The sequence below is a fragment of the Ursus americanus genome, chromosome 14 (genome assembly GCF_024610735.1).
Source record: "Ursus americanus isolate L20-20 chromosome 14, mUrsAme1.1.p, whole genome shotgun sequence".
Classification (NCBI taxonomy): domain Eukaryota; kingdom Metazoa; phylum Chordata; class Mammalia; order Carnivora; family Ursidae; genus Ursus; species Ursus americanus.
The window spans coordinates 50,253,077-50,269,564 of record NC_142140.1 but is presented as its reverse complement, the minus strand read 5'-3'; the positions used below and the strand labels follow the sequence as shown (position 1 = coordinate 50,269,564).

The window sequence follows — 16,488 nt, the reverse complement described above, 5'->3', positions numbered from 1 at the left end:
GCAGCCACGTTCCTCAGGGCTTTGGGGTCAGCCATTGTCCTACCCCTGAACACTATGTGACAGTGTCACCTCCAGGGCCCCCAGAGATGCCCCCATTGTTACTGGCTTTAACTTTTCTCAACACGGTGAAATGCATCCCCCTGAGAAAGCGCTGGGAGATCCAGTCTCACCCAGCACTGAGACACACAGTCCCTACCTCTGAGACAGCCCACCAGCCACACTCCATCATCACCCACAGACACCCCCTAACAGTCCAAGACAGCCCCCACGAATACACTCCATACACCCAGGACACGAAGAGTGGCACCTGGACATCTTGAGATCTAGCTGGTTAACACCTGCCCTACAAACAGAAAACACGCAGAGGCGCACACACACTCACAGCCTTGGACACCCCGAGCTGCACTTTCACGGCCACACTCCACACAGAGATGGTGCCAGTTACACCCACAAACACCTTGGAACACAAAGACAATCGTTACATCCTGTTCTCGCAACAGAGTCAAAAACCACCAACACTCTGATAGACACATTCTTATTGTCTAAACACTGAGACACACAGCCACACCCATTCACAACCTGAGCTGTTTACCAGCAGACACAGGAGGCACCCATGGGTGCCCAGGGATGTTGACAGGGACCCCCACGACAGCCGTCTCCATCTCACCCCAAGAACACAACCGCGGGCTGTGCACACACCCCAAGCCCAGCCAGTCCCCCCAGCTCCCCTCTCCCAGGCAGGCCTATGGCCCTCCTGTTGAATGTAGGGATGAAAATGGGGAGCGGGCTGACCTCATACATTCCTGCAGGGACCTCTGGCCTGGCTCCCCTCGCTTCAATTCCTGCCCTTCCCTCCAGGTCTGGCCAGGGTCCCACCCCCCTTTCCTGATCCCCACTCAATCCTCGAGGCTGAAGTGGCTTGTCAAAACAAGCACACTGGGTTTATGTCCAGTGCAAACCACGGCGTGCCGTGGACGCCAGCAGACCCCACACATCTAGTCAGCAGGAACGGGGACCACGCCGTGACTGCTCCTCTCGGTCTTGGGGGCAGGGCTCCTCCCCACAGCATTTGCCCTGGCAGGCCTCCGTCCTGGGCCCCCCAACTTTCTTTTCCCAAGCCAGGCTTCCGCACGGGCCGGCCCTGGTGTTCCCTATGGCCCTGGGCTGTAACAGCCTTGCGCCCACTGTTCACATCAGGCTTGAGGTGGCGGGAGGCCTTGTTCGAGTGGGAGCAAGATTTGAACCTCAGTAGGCCAGGAAGCTCGGGCCTTTGACTGGAAGCCTGGTGGCCCGCCGCCAGAAACCTCATCGGGCGGAACGGGTGGGGGGGTGGCCCCAGCAGGCTCCTAATTCAATTTGGAGCCCGAGAAGGATGGATTTCAGCTGCTACATTCTTTCCCAGCCTTGGCTCACCCCCTTCTCCCACCCCGAAGCCGACGCCGCCACACAGGTCCAACAGCAGATAGATTCTTTATGTTCAAGACAGCAAATTCAGATACAAACCCCGCCCCCCCCCCCCCCCCCCGCCATCCTCCCTCCTGCCCCTTCTGTCCATGGCTGGGCTGAGGGAGACACAGAGGGCAGGGGAGGGAGGGAGGGAGGCTGGGGGTTCACAGCAGACTAGTGTTTCAAATGCGGAGGTAACAGACTCCACGGTGAGGGGGCTCCTCTCTGGGTGGGGCACGGGGGGGGGGGCATTATTGCATTTGCCGAGGGGGGGGACACCCCCCTTCTGCATTCCCTGCTGCAGGAAACCAGGGAGGTCACGACCCCCAAACAGGCCCCAGGGAGATGAGAGACCAGTTTGGCAGCTGATGCGGAAAGTGTTGGGGGCGGGGGTGGCCGCCCAGTCTGGCTGGTCCCTCCCTCTACCCCCTGCGCCTGACCCGGCTGAGGTAGGTGGGGAACAGGGCAAGGGGGGACCAGGGACCCCAGCCAGGGTGGGAGCTGGGGAGGGGTGGTACCGATCGGAGTGGGGCGGAGGCCCGGCCCCACCTCCACTCTGCATCGTCCTTGGGCTGCTGAGCAAGGTCCGAGCCGGATGCTAGGGGTCCGGGCCATGGTGGCCCTCCCCCTGGGGGCTCCCACCAAGCGGAGCCAGGTCACTGAGAGGTCTGGAAGGAGGCCTAGAAGCGGCCAACCTTGGCGTCCCCAATGGCACCCCAGACGTCAAAGACGAACTCATCAGGGAAGGCAAAGTCACCAAGCTGTTCATCCAGGGCCTCGGCTAGCTCATCCGGGTTCCTTTTGTCCTTTCCAAGCTCCACCATGGTGGCCGCTGGACACGGGTGGGGGGTGGGGGGCAGAATGGAAGCACAGATGACAGAGGTACTCAGGGTAGACCCAGCCCCACGGGACCTAGAAGCCCCCTACCCCAGGCCCACACCCAGGTCCAGGCGCCCCCACTCACCCAACTCCGTGTCCCTGATGCCCATGTAACTCTCCAGCAGGTCATCGACCTTCTCAATCGCCTTTTCCTCAAAGGCTGAGGGCTGGGGGGGGGGACGGGGGGGACAATGACATCACAGTAATGTGAATATATCTGTAGTTGTACTTACTAAGTGTGGGATGCTCTTTCCACCACTTTACACATATTAACCCACAGCTCGTCCTCACCACGACCCTGTGACAGTATTACTATCCCCCTAGTTCACAAACAAGGAAACTGAGGCCCGCCTGCCCAACAAAGGTCCCAGAGCTGGTATGTGGCAGAGGCAGATTTCAATCTAGTGCCCAGAGCCCCTCAGCTAACAGAGGAGCAGCCCCCAATGGATGCCAGGGGAAGGAGGGCTGGGGCCGGGCCAGATCACTCACCACATCCTCTACTGTGGCAGGGCCGCGGGATCTGAGCCGGAGGGTCCCTCGGCCAGTGCCCAGCTGGGGGCCAGAGCCAGGGCGGCCACCCCCTGAGCGCACACCAATCATGTCTGTGGGAGGCAGGGAACGGGTGAGGGTCTGGGAAGCCCGATTCCAGCATGCCCAGGACAGGACCCCAGGCAGCCTGGCCTCAGATACCCCCTTCTACCTTCTCGCAGCTTCTGCAGGCTCTGGGGAGCTGGGGCCTGAAGTGACCCCAGGAGGGCAGGACTCCTGACTCAGGCTTGGCATGGATGGGGGAAGGAGAGCCGGGAAGGAGAGCCAGGGGCTGAGAATGGAAAAGGCTGGAGGGGAGACAGAAGGGGGCCCTGTTCCCAGGGCCTGAGGGACAGGAAGGGGGTGGGGCCTGGGTCTTGAGCTGTTCTCCCCAAGGCCAAGGGGATACAGCTGCTGGGCCAAAGACCAGCCCTCTCAGCCTGGGGAAGTGTTTGGGAGTCCCCCACCCCCACTTCAGGGGCCTCAGGCCCATTCCAGAGAGTTAGTGAAGTCAGACGGAAAAGTGGGGGTGCAGGAACAGGGCAGCCAACCCTGGCTTCTCAGGGCTGGGGGGGCTTGCCAGGGTTGGGGGCGCTTGGCTGGGCTGATGGTTCCGGGAAGCTGGGTGTGGGGGCAACTTCCTCCTTGTTCTCACCCTCCTCCCAGGCTGGGCGGAGAGCCAGCACCCCCTCCCCAGGGCAAGGCGGAGCTACCCCCCCATTCCACCGCAGCTGGCTGGCCTTGGGCGCCACCTGCTGGTGTCTCCCTGCCACTGTGGCCTGAACCCCAGTGAATACGGCCATCAGGGTGGTCCAGGTGGCAGCCCCCTCACCAAAGGCCTTGCGCGGCTCCGTGAGCTTCAGCGTGAAGGTGCGGCCTCGGGGCAGCTCCTTGAGCAGACGGGCCACCTCGTAGTGCCGGCAGCCCAGAAGACTCTGCCCGTTGATGGCCTCAATCATGTCCCCCACGCTGATGAGCTGGATGTGGTCGATCACGCTTCCCTCCTTAATGCGCTGCGGGGAGAGGAGCTGTCAGCCCCCACGGCTCCGCCCTTGGGTCCCACGGCCCATCCTTACCCTCAGGACTCCGGGCAGCCCTTCCACCCCAAGCACCTTGATGAAGGCATAGCCGGCCCCGTTGTCAGTGATGGTGAGCCCCAGTGCCTCCTCTGACTTGAACACCTCTACCTCCTTGCGCTGCCCCTTGACGTGGGCAAAGATGAAGTCCTCCAGCCCGATCTGGCCCCCCAAGAGCTTGTCCATGTCCACTTTGTGGGTGTTGAGGGTACAGAACATCACCTGCATGGGTGGGAGACACTCAACCCTCACCTCCCTCCCTCGCCCTTTGCTAACCACCACCTGAGGGGGAAGGAAGGAGCTGGGAAAGGTCTGGGGGTCCCTATCCCAGTGCCTGACCACCCCAGAGTGGCCCCCACTAGAACGCAGCTCTGCTAGGACTTCTGCTGGGCTTCTGTTCCAGCAAAAACTCTCTGCGGCCCCCAGGGCACAGAGCCTGGCACACAGTGGGTGCTCAGCAAGGGCTTGTGGAATGAATGAAGGGGCACAGAATACCCACCACACCTACTGAGACCCCCGCATCTCCTTCCTGCTCACTCCTGTTGTCCTTCTTGCCTCCCTTCCTTCAGCTCCCAAGTCCTTGGGGTAAGGCCTCCCAACGCAGCATAGAGAAATGAATCTCGCATCTGACCTCCAGACCCCATAGGCAACTGGGGCACAAGCCTCCCAGTGCATGATGGGAATGTCGCATCTAGCCCTGACCACACATTTCTGCAGTCCACTGGGGAACAGGCCTCCCAACGCCCAATGGGAACTCAGCACCCAGCCCTCGTCTCCAGTTCCCCTCAGTTCATGGGAGTGCAGGCATCCTAATGGCTGATGGGAGCTTGGCATCCAGTGTGGCCACTGGCTCCCATGATCCACTGGGGTGCAGGCCTCCCAAAGCCTGAAGGGAACTCAGCGCCCAGGCTCGGCCTCCAGTTCCCTGCCACTCACTGGGGAGCAGGCCTTGGCATACGCGACTTCAGCCTGTGAGCTGCCGCTCACGGACAGGAGGCATGCCCAGGCCACAGCCCACCGTCAGGGACCCTGGTGCCCGGCTCCCCAGCGGGTACCTCGGCGGCCGGCAGCCGGAAGGCCTCGGCGATCTTGCCGTACAGCTCCTTGACGTTGGTGAAGCCCTCGATGCGGCCCGTGGGACTGCCATGGGCCAGCTGGGTGTGGAACACGAGGCGGGGCCGCAGGGCCGGGGGAGGGGGGGGCAGGCCCATTTGGGGCCCCCCCGCCCCACCCCCACCCAGGGGCCCCGGCTCCCCCACGCCCAGCCCCCCACGGCCTGGCTCAGCCTCCTCGTTTTCCACCAGAGGCGGCGCCTTTTTCCGCCGCCCCAGTCCCAGCGGCATGAGCGGCGAGGAGCGCGGGCACACTCAGGAGACCTGCGGGGCAGGAAAGCGGGCTCAGGGCCTGCGCGGTGGCCGCAGGCTGCCTCTCCCACCCTGTTAGCACCCTACTAGCCTTATGCAATATTTAGAGAACACACTGGCCTCGGTTCCAAACCCGGGCCCAGCGCTTACCTACCTTGTACAGAAGTAATAACAGCAGCTAACGCCTGTGACCTGACTTTATCCTCACACTGCATCGGGACGCGGGGACAATATTATGTTATGATTATGCCCATTGAACAGATGAGAAAAGGGAGGCTCAGAGTGGTTACGTTCCTCTTTATTTTTCTGTTGGCACTGACCGTCTCTAGTGCTGTGCACAAAAAATTTCTGACTCTCCCTTCAAAGCACACAGGCAGGTGACACTTGCTCACCTCCTTGTGACCCGGCAGGCATACTAGTTCTGGCCAATGAGTTGTGAGAGGGAGCGACACATGACATTTCTGAGCTGAAGCATTTCATCACTGGAGCACGAGACTCCGGGGGTCTTTACCGCCCAGGCAGGCCGCGTTTGCTATGGTAGCAACTCCCTCGGCCAGCCCCTAAGTGACTGTCGTGAGTGGAACCAGCTGCTAGGCTGCAATGATGTAGCAGGAAAAAAACTCCCAAAACCCCAAACCTTTGTGGAGTTCAGCCACTAAGATTTAGGCGGTTGTTTGTTACTGTAGTAAAACTCGTCCTCACTAATATACTCTTTTTCTTTCCTCTTTGTTTTCTTTCCTTTACCTCCTCCATTCTCTCTCTGTTTCTTTCTTCCTCTCTCCTTTCAAACAAATATTTTTTGCATACTTACTATATTCCTTGCACCACTGTAGATATTGCCTTCAGTAAGACAAGCAAGGTCCCTGACCAGGACCACTATGTGCAGTTACACAGGTTGTTCACTGTGCAAAAGCACCAGACCAGGGTTGCAGGTGGGACTGAAATTCAGCCTGTGCTCTGCTTGCCGAGCTGATGTGTTTGCCGGGAGGAAGGGCTGCCTGCTTCCAATTCCCTCCTAGGTGCCCTATATGCTAGCTGGGGCTCTGTCCGTGCTGTCCAGACACAGTCCAGAGCCGAAGATGCGCAGTGAGCAATCACATGTGTAAAGTCTAATATAATTTCTAATCGTGCTATGAAGACAATAAAACAAGACAAGTTCTTCTACAGCCAAGGTCAAGGAGGGCCTCTCTGAGCAGGTGAAACTGAACCTGACATCTGAGTGACAGGAAGAAGTACGCATCTGAGGATGTGGGGCAAGACGGCTCCAGGCAGAGGGAACGGCCAGTACCAAGGCCCGGAAGCGGGGACGTGCTTGGTGTGTCTGAGGAACAGCTAGGCTGGTGTGGTTGGACCAGAGTGCTAAGGGGTACAGCAGGAGGGGGGGAGGGCAGGGAAGGGGTGGCGCAGAGCGAGCAGGGCCTCGTGCGCCCAGGGAGGACTTAGGCCTTTGCTCTGTGTGAGGTGGCGGCCACGGGACAGTTCTGAGCAGACTCGGGCTCACAGATCAGCAAGAGACCAGTGTAACCGGAGTGCGGTGAGCAATGGGAGACTGAAGACGGGCGGTACCGGAGGTGACAGGGGGTGGGAGGGGTTGACTCCGCGGGCCTTCCAGAAGGGGAAAGAGCTCAGATTTCATTTTTGAGTCACACGTCCAAAGTCACAGAAGCCGGCTGCACTCTCCGGTCTCTCTGACGACTGTGCAAAGTGGTTCCCTAAGCAACTCCATCTCCCTGGGCCTGGGACGTCTGCTCTACAAGTGGGGACATTCCACCCACCTGGCCAGGCTGTGATGAGGATCCCGTTAGGCCATATTCTTTTGTGTAAAGGGGACTTCCGGCTCCCTCCCTTAAAACCTCTTCCTCCAGGGGGCCGTCCTGGATCCAGCCAAGCCCAGTTGGCTGCAGCCGCTCTTGCGCCTCGGTTGTCTGCGCCCGCATTCATCCGTCCCACTATCTCTCACCTACACTACTGCAGTTGCGCCCTCCGAGTCGGCCAGCTTCTGCCCTCGCCCTCCACGGTCTGTGTCAACACAGCAGCCAGAATGACCCTGGAGAACGTAAGTCACACCTGTCCTCTGCTCCGACCCCTCCCAGGGCTCCCACCTCCTTCACAGTAAAAGTCAACGACCTCCCGTTGACCCACAGGCCCCAAAAGATCTGCCCCCATCACCTCCCTACCCTGACCTGCTCCCACTCGCCACCTTGCTAGTTCCTCCCAGGCACACGGGCCTTGTCCCCTGCCCCTCTGGCACACCGGCCACCACTTGACTCTGCCCCCTGGCAGCCACGCAACTCATTCGCGCATCTCTTTCAGATGGGATCTGTGTTTCACCCACTGTTCTCGTTCGCTGTTTTCTGAAAGGGCAAGGGATTTTGTCTGCCTTATTCATCCCTATATTCTTGGCGCGAAGAACAGTGCCTGGTGGGTAGCAGGTGCTCGATAAATGTTTGCTGAATGAACGGATGGATGAACGATCCTAATATTCATGAGCCCAGCAGTCCCTGTGCCTGGCTCTGGGGAGACAGAGGGGCACAGGCTGTAGTCCCCGCCCCAAGGGAGTCTTGTCTTGCCAGCAAACGTGCAAGCCCCGCCTCTGTGGTGCTCATCCTCTGCTCCCAGCACGGTGCTGGGGACAGAGCACGCACTCTATCTAGCCGCACAGACACAGAGTATATCCCGCACCTCTCACTGTGCTTTTGTTTTCACTCCCTTCATTATCAAGGATGCTGAACAACCTTTTTTTTTTTTATGGGGGGGTGGGGCCAGGGAAGGGCAGAGGAAGGGGGAGGGAGAGACTCTTAAGCAGGCGCCACTACCAGCGCGGAGCCCAATGCGGGGCTTGATTTCACGCCCCTGAGATCATAAGCCGAAATCAAGAGCTGGACGCTTAACCAACTGAGCCGCCCAGGTGCTCCAATCTTAACAGCTTTTAAGACATTTATTAACTGCTTGGATTTGTCCTTTTGTGAGCTGTCTGTTTAAGTCTCTGGCCATTTTTCAAAATTGCACAGTTTGTTTTTTATTGTAATGCCTATCTTTTTTTCTTACTGATTTGTGGGAACTCTATATATTTGGGATACTAGTCTTTTACTGGTTACTTCATCTGTCTATCCACAGCACCCATCACAGTAGGCATGTGCTGAATATTTGACAAAAAACAAATTCTGAATGAATAAACCGATGCTGTCCCCTCAGATTATTTCATCGCACTCAGTGATGCTTAAAAAAAAAAAAAAGCCGAGATGCCCCTCAACAGACGAATGGATTAAGAAGATGTGGTCCATGTATACAATGGAATATCACTCAGCCGTCAGAAAGAATGATAACCCAACATTTGCGGCAACATGGACGGGACTAGAGGAGATAATGCTAAGTGAAATAAGTCAAGCAGAGAAAGACAATTATCATATGGTTTCACTCATTTATGAAACATAAGAAGTAGGAAGATCAGTAGGAGAAGGAAGGGAAGAAGAAAGTGGGGGTAAACAGAAGGGGGAATGAACCACGAGAGACTCTGGACTCTGGGAAACAAACTGAGGGCTTCAGAGGGGAGGGGGTGGGGGAACGGGATAGGCTGGTGATGGGTAGTAAGGAGGGCACGTATTGCATGGTGCACTGGGTGTTATACGCAACTAATGAATCATGGAACTTTACATCAAAAACCAGGGATGTACTGTATGGTGACTAACATAACATAATAAAAAATTAAAAATAAATAAATAAATAAAAAGAAAGAAAAACAAAAAACAAAAAAAAATCCCAAACCCCTCATCATCACCTCCTCTGGTTCTCCTCCTGCTGCCCCTCATACATCTTAGCAGCATGCTGCGAACATGAGTCTGGAACCTGGTTTCTCCATTTACTAGCTGTGTGACCTTGGGCAAGTGTCTTAACCTCTCTGAGCTCCAAGGAAATCATATACGTGCCTGGAACAGTCCCTGGCACACGAGAAGTGTTCCACCAATAGTGATTTTTTTTTGTTTGTACTACTTATTTCCATCTGTACCACCTTTCAGTCAGTGGACAAGATTCAAACTTCCTCCTTTACCCAGGGCCCCCACATCCTAATCGCCAATTCCCAACCGCTTTACTCTGCCTAGGCTTGCTGCCCTGGTTCAGGGGAGTTTCCATGTCCTCACCTGTGAGGAGGGAATAATGGTAGCGAGGAAAGTAAGTGATTAATGAATTTGCTTTCCAGACTAGAAGAGGCAGGGTGGCCTGGGTTCAAATCCCACCCTTGCCACTTACCAGCTGCGTAGCTGTGGGCAAGTCACTTCATGTGATGGGGCCTCAGTCTTCTCATGAGCGGAACTCCTGTCTCTCACGGTGCTAATGGGAATCCAAAGAGATTAGGCAAACAACCTGATTAGCATTTTGCCTGACATTCGGTTTAAGGAAACTGTTACTATTATTGTCATTATTATTATGGCCTCCTCCCCTACCCCCCCCCCCCCGGGGAATATCCGAGTCCACTCTGCCTGCCGAAGCCTACTCTAGGCCACCTCCTCCAGGCAGCCGCCCTGGCTTGCCCCAGCCTCTTGGAACCACCCCTGTGGTCCCGACGGCTCAGGCCCATGAACTTAATTACATGTTGCCCTGGCAGAACTCTTGTCTTTCAGTCTTAGGCTGCTATTTCACTTCGTGTCTCTATTTTAAAATGTAAACCAGATTGCATCACTCCCCGGCTTCAAATCTTACAACCGTTTCCCACCTTACAGAGGCAAAGCTCCACACTGCTTAATATGAGCTACAGACCCCTGCAGAATGGCCACTTTGGCTGCAGCTGGTGCCCCAGCCACACTATTCCAAGCTCCGTCTAGCCTCAGAGCCTTTGCCCAGGCTGGGCCCCCTCCCTGATCTTTGCAGGGCTACCTTCTTTTTGTCATTCAGATCTTGTCTCCAAGGCACCTCCTCCAAGAGCCACCCCCCTATACCCACAGATTCTACCATGCCACCCGCTCATATTTTATTCATAGCACTTTTATTCATAGCACATAGCACTTACTACCATCTGTAGGTACCTTCTTTATTTACTTGTTAACTTGCTTGTTGCCTGTTTTCCCCCAACTAGAATGGCAGCTCCCACAGAAGGGATTTTTGTCTTATTCACTATTGTGTCCTCTGTGCCAAGAACAGTGCCTGGCACATGCTGGGTGCTCAATAAATGTTTGTAGAATGGATGAACGTGCCTTATGTCCTCCTTCTGACTACTCTCTGAGCCCTTCCATCCTCAGAACATGCCATGGAGTTGCTAACTGCTACCCCCTCCCACGTTCCTGGTCTCCCCTCAAACCTGAACCTAGGGATGGAGGAAAAGAGTGTCCGCCTGGGCGCCAAGTGCACTGGCTGGAATCCCAGCATCCCTACCCTTTCTTTCCTGGGAAGCATCTGAAACTTAGCAACCCCACAACCACGCAGAATCACAGTGCGGACAGCAGGAAGTGGGGAAGGGGGTTCCTGGGAGCTGACATAAGCTGGGGGAGGGGGCCACCACACCCAGCCTCCCCTTTCTAGTAGAATATTGCTTTGGAGAAGAGGGAGGGAGGCCTCTGATTCAGTCTTGAAAAACCGGCTCCTGGGTGTTTCCGGGGAGAACGCCTACTGCCCAGGCCTCTACCCAGGCTTCCCAGAGGGGCCCAGTGGGGAAAGGACCCCAGCATCCAGGTCACCTATCTCCCCTGCAGGTGTCACTCTCTTCTAAGCACCTAGGTATTCAGGCCTTGTGTTTCCAGCTCAGGGGAGGCAAGGTTTTTCTGGTGTTTCTGGTGACTTCTTAGGGGGAAAGCAAAGACCAGTAGGTGTGGCCCAGATGTATGCATGGTGGGAGGGGGAGAGCAACAGCCGCCAGAAGAGCTGGTCAGGAACACCTGAGCCATGGAGCCATCTAGTCTAGTGGGTGAAACTCCAGTTCTGGACTCTGAAGCACAGGTTTGAGTTTCAGATCTGTCACCTACGAGCTGTGTCACCTTGGGCAAGCCACTCCACCTCTCTGGGTCTGTTGCTTCACCTCTAAAAGAAGTAACAGCACCTCCCATGAGGTGTTTAGACTCAGTGATATTCATGGTAAATACCTGACACGGAAGCGTTCAATAAATGCTAGCCGGGATGATTTCTTCATTATTATTACCGGGACCTCGGTCCTCTCCAGGTCCCTCTAGGCCCTGGAGGATTGGGACGAGGCCGGGTCCAGGAAGGTGCCCAGGCAGGGCTCAGAAATACCGACCCCGCGCCCGTTCCCCCTGTGACGGGGGTTGTCCAGAGGAGCGCAGGGAGCAGAGTTGGCTGTCGACCCCATCCCAGCGGCGGGAGGCGTTTGACTCTGCCCCCGGCGGGAAGATAGGCGCCTCTGTGGGAAGGGGCCTCGGGCATCCTGGCGCCCCACCTAGACCTCCAGCCCTGTCCATGGGGCCGGCCCCACCCTGCTCGATCCGCCGGATCCCCGCGGCTCTGCGACCCCGTAGATCCGCGCTGGGGCCCCCGGAGCGACCGCGCCGCGCCGCGCCGCGCCGCGCCCCGCCCGTCGGGGCACTCACCTGCGCCGCCGCCGCCACCCTGCGCGCGCCCGGCTCGGCCCTCCGCAAACTCCGGCCCGGGCCTCTCCCGCAGCCGCGGGCCGGAGGGGCGGGGCCCGCGCCCGCGCCCCCCCAATCAGGAGCCGCCGTCCGACGCTCGTGGCCAATCCGCGCCGTGCCGCCCTTCCCCGGGTGGGTCCGACGGAAACATTCCAGAGGGATCCCTCCGCCTCGCCCCGCTCTCGCCGACCACCCCCCCGCGCCGCAGCGCAGTGGACCTTCCCACCCCGCCTAAAGCCGTGGCAGGCTGTACCACCGCAGGGCGCGGAGGGGGGAACTTGAGGCTGGGCCCCTGCCAATCGCGGGGAGGAAGGAGACGAGCAACCAATGGGAAGCTGGGCCCCCTGGACCACGTGCTGTTGGCTGACTGTCCGTCTGGGGTGTCCGGGGTGGTAAGGGGCGGGAGGGCTGGTCGTGGGAGTCAGGTGACTGGGGCTAAGTTTCGGGCAGAGGCAAACTCTGCACATCCGGAAAAGCTGACCCTTTAGGAGACCTGGGAGGGGGCCGAGGGCAGCCCCCAATCCAGTCCTCCTCCCAGTCTGCCCCTGACCCAGCCGGGCCATCCTCGGAGCGGATAAAAAGGATGCATTCATTCCAGACGGGCGAGCGGGCGGAGGATCGAGATGAATAGGGAGGGTCCCGAGTGTCCCTGCTTCCTGGGGTGTACAATGGACAAGGGCATTTGTTCATTCATTCATTCATTCACTCATCAAATATTTCATGGGCCTGTGCCCCTGCTCCGTGCCAGGCTCTGTCCTATCTTTACAGATACTTAAACGAGTAAGCTGAATGTGCTTCTGGTAGAGGTGACAGCGCGTGCAAAAAGCCTGGAGGCTGGACAGAGAGATACAGCACGTTTTGGGAGAGTGCAATATCCTAGGAGCTAGCAAAACTGTATGAAAGGGTGCTTGGAAGGGAAGACAAGGGCGAGATAGACTGCGCGGGAGGGAGCAGCGAATATTTACTGAGTACATAATATGTGCTAGGTTTCAAAGGGTACCCAATCAGTCCAAGCCTCTGCCCTTTCATGAGGCTGTCTCCTCCATCTAACTGCCCCCCTCACCCCTGCCCTGGTCCTGAGACTGGCACTGAGCGGCGTCTCAGCGTCTCAGCGCACACCTGTGAATGAGAAGACAGGTGATCTCACCATGGTCAGGTTTGCCTCCTAACTGGGATTTCTCAGGCACGAGTAGGTCCAAGAAACAAAGACACAAACGCACCTCGTACAGACCAGGACTCTCCGTTCCCAGGACACGTGAGATTTCCTTGTTCTACCTCAAAGCCGGCCTCTGGGGCATTTGGGGTTGGACCAGGAGCTTGCTGTGTGTTCTGGGAATTGTAGTTCTTGGAGGCCTCTAATGGCTGCGACTCTGCTCAGGCTTCCTTGAATGACTGGGTCTCTGCAGTCCCCAGGGTGAGCTGTTGTGCATCCCAGCCCCGTAAGGTCCCACAGAGGGGCGAAGTGAGAGGAGAGTGGGGCCTGGGCTTAGCTGCTCAGGGCTGTGAAGTCTGGCCCCACCCAGCTGGCAAACACCAACTCCGCCATGGCAACAGGCAGGCTATTGTCCTTCTCTTCCTGTTCTGCTGACCTCTACCATCTCCCCTGAGTGATCAGTTGCAATGGCTGGGCCAGTGTCCTCTGTGGGACTGTACCCACTGCCCTGCTTGCACCTGGGATCTGAGCTGCCCTCTACATACATGAAGAGGACAGTATGTGGGGCCATGGGGAGAGCAGAGTCCTGAGTAGAATCCACCTGAATCCACCTGTTGATTGATGAGGAGGTGCCCAGGGAGGGGTGAGGGGGTTGCCCGAGGGCACAGAGCAGGCCACCTCTTTATCCAGTTTTATAGTGCAAGAGGCTGGGAGGCCCAGCTGCTGCGGAGCTCAGACTTCAGTGCTACCTCTGCCCTCTTTGGAAAAAAGAATCTGGAATGCCAGCTAATACATGCGGGAGGAAAGACTGAGTTGGAAGATCCCCATTTTGCAGCCAACAGAGATTAATTAATTCAGGCGAGGCTCCTCAGTGGAGGAAGTAGATATTCACAGGGTCTCAAAGGACCAGCCCACAAATTACTTGTTAATTACAGCGGGGGAAGGATACCTTGGAAAAAGCACCATGGAGAAACCTGGCAGTCACCACTTTAACCAAGTGATCAAAACTAACATCACCAGTGATGGGACAGGCCGACCTCACATGCCCCTTGCTATGATGACACATCACCTGCAAAGTGCTTGGTCCTGCCCCTAGTGTTTAACCTGGATCTACTCATGAGAACACAAACAGATACTTCCCGATTAAGGGACTTTCTGCCAACAAACAAACAACCCAAAACCAAAACACAAAAACCAAAAATACCTGGATTCTTCAAATAGATCTATGTCAGGAAAGGAAAAATCAATCCATTAATTGAATGAATGAATGAATGAATGAATGAATGAATGGAATGCTGGAGAACAGTTCTAGATTGAAGGAGACAGACGTGACAACCAAAATCAATGTATGATCCTTGATTGGATCCTTGATAAAAATTTCCAAAAAAAAAGGATAAAACAGCTATGACAGATATTCTTGGGATAATCGAGGATAATTGAATGCGGAGTGGATATTAGATAATACATCCATGTTAAATTTCCTGAATGTGCACATTGTACTGTGGTTAGATAAGAGAATGTTCTTATTTCTGGGAGAAACACACTGAATTATTTAGTGGTCAGTTTGTGATGGCTGCAATTACCAAATGGCTCAGAAAAAAATATATGTATATATTTTATATACAATATCATAATATGGTGTACATTAATATTAATACAGAGGAGGAATGGAGAGAGGGAGTGGGGAGAGAGAGACAGTGTGTACACGTGAGCACAACCGTGGCAAGGTAGTAACAATTGCCACCGAATCCAGGAGAGTAGTATACGGGTATTCATTTTACTACTCTTGTGAGTTTTCTATACCTTTTGAAAATTTCAAAATAAACATTAGGGGAAAATACCCCCAATTCCCCCCATCTCTTGCAATACTGCAGGAGGCTCAATGTTCCCCTTTTTGTGTGTTTTCTTGAAAATGTGCATTTCTTTAAAAGATTGTATTTATTTGACAGAGGGAGCGAGCACAAGCAGGGGGAGGAGCAGTCAGAGGGAGACAGAGAAGCAGGCTCCCCACTGAGCAAGGAGCCCCGTGCAGGGCTCGATCCCAGGACACTGGGATCATGGGATCATGGGATCATGACCCGACCCGAAGGCAGATGCTTAACCGACTGAGCCATCCAGGCTCCCCTGAAAATGTGCATTGTTTTATGTGGGTGTTCTATTAGACTTGGCTTCTTACTTTTCCAGTTAGCACTGTATGGCTTGCTTGCTTGTTTGCCTGTTTTGCAGTAGGCCTTAAAGATCCATCCGTGTTGCCAATCTCTTAAATCTGTTTTCTTCTAATTTCTACTTGGTGCTCCGCGGATGTATTCCTCACATCTTACTACTGTGTCCCCCAGGGATGGACACCAGGCAGGCTCCAGCTCCCCACACTGCAGCCTTGGACATGTCCCCTTAGAGACCTGGTGGGAATGCCCCTAGGAGAGAGCCCTGGATCACAGGGCACAGTCAACTGCTATGTGGCCTCCTGGACTGGCTGCTCCCAGTCACACTGCATGCAGTGCAGAGGGGTCCATGTAATCCACATCTCCTCCAGCTGTCAGCTTTATCCAACTTCTCACTTTTGCCACTCAGACTCACTGTCAAGTGACATCACCATTGCTATCTTTCACATGTCTCTGATTTCCAGTCACTTCGAGCATCTCCTCATTTGCTGGATGGCTTTCAGTTTCTCCTCTTTTGTCAATTGCCTGTTCATAGTCTTTTCCCTGTTTGCACTTGGGGTGCTATCTTTTACTTGTTGATTTGCATGTGCTCCTCATGGAGTCGAGATCTGCGCTGTCCAATCTGATCTGTGTAACATGAAATCTCCCCTCTCCTCCACATGTGGTTATAAGCACTTGAAGTGTGGCTAATAGAAATTAAAACGTGCCAGGGATTCCTGGGAGGCTCAGTGGGTTAAGTGTCTGCCTTCAGCTCAGGTCATGATCCTGGGGTCCTGGGATCGAGTCCTACATTGGGCTCCTTGCTCAGTGGGGAGCCTGCTCCTCCCTCTGCCTGCTGCTCCTCCTGCTTGTGCTCTCTCCCTCTTTCTGGCAAATAAATAAATAAAATCTTAAAAAAAAAAAAACAAATTGAGATGTGCCGGCAGTGGAAAATACACACCAGATTTCTAAGACGCAGTACAAAGAAGAGCAGATATAAAATATCACATCTCTCGGGGCGCCTGGGTGGCACAGTGGTTAAGCGTCAGCCTTCGGCTCAGGGCATGATCCCGGCGTTATGGGATCGAGCCCCACATCAGGCTCCTCCGCATGAGCCTGCTTCTTCCTCTCCCACTCCCCCTGCTTGTGTTCCCTCTCTCGCTGGCTGTCTCTATCTCTGTCGAATAAATAAATAAAATCTTAAAAAAAAAAGATTTAAAAAAATATCACATCTCATTAATTCATTTTTATGCTGACAACATGTTATAGTAATAATAATGTGGATATACTGAGCTACATAAAAATGTGTTACTCAAATTCCTTTCACCT

General features: G+C 55.2%; 1 protein-coding gene across 2 annotated transcripts; it reads right to left on the bottom strand.

Annotated features, from left to right (window-relative positions):
• Positions 1-1,453: 1,453 nt before the first annotated feature.
• GIPC1 (GIPC PDZ domain containing family member 1) lies at positions 1,454-13,105 on the bottom strand. 2 transcript variants are annotated; one of them, XM_045811986.2, is made up of 8 exons: positions 13,086-13,105; positions 9,542-9,622; positions 4,985-5,305; positions 3,966-4,151; positions 3,686-3,866; positions 2,815-2,927; positions 2,411-2,492; positions 1,454-2,278 (listed from the first exon to the last, which is right to left on the bottom strand). In XM_045811986.2, exons 3-8 carry the CDS (start codon positions 5,270-5,272, stop codon positions 2,127-2,129), a joined length of 1,002 nt encoding a protein of 333 aa, XP_045667942.1. In that variant the 5' UTR covers positions 5,273-5,305; positions 9,542-9,622; positions 13,086-13,105; the 3' UTR covers positions 1,454-2,126. The 2 variants fall into 2 exon arrangements, with proteins under 2 accessions (XP_045667942.1, XP_045667941.1); XM_045811985.2 differs by lacking the exon at positions 13,086-13,105 and adding an exon at positions 11,827-11,977.
• Between the last annotated feature and the right edge of the window lie 3,383 nt (positions 13,106-16,488).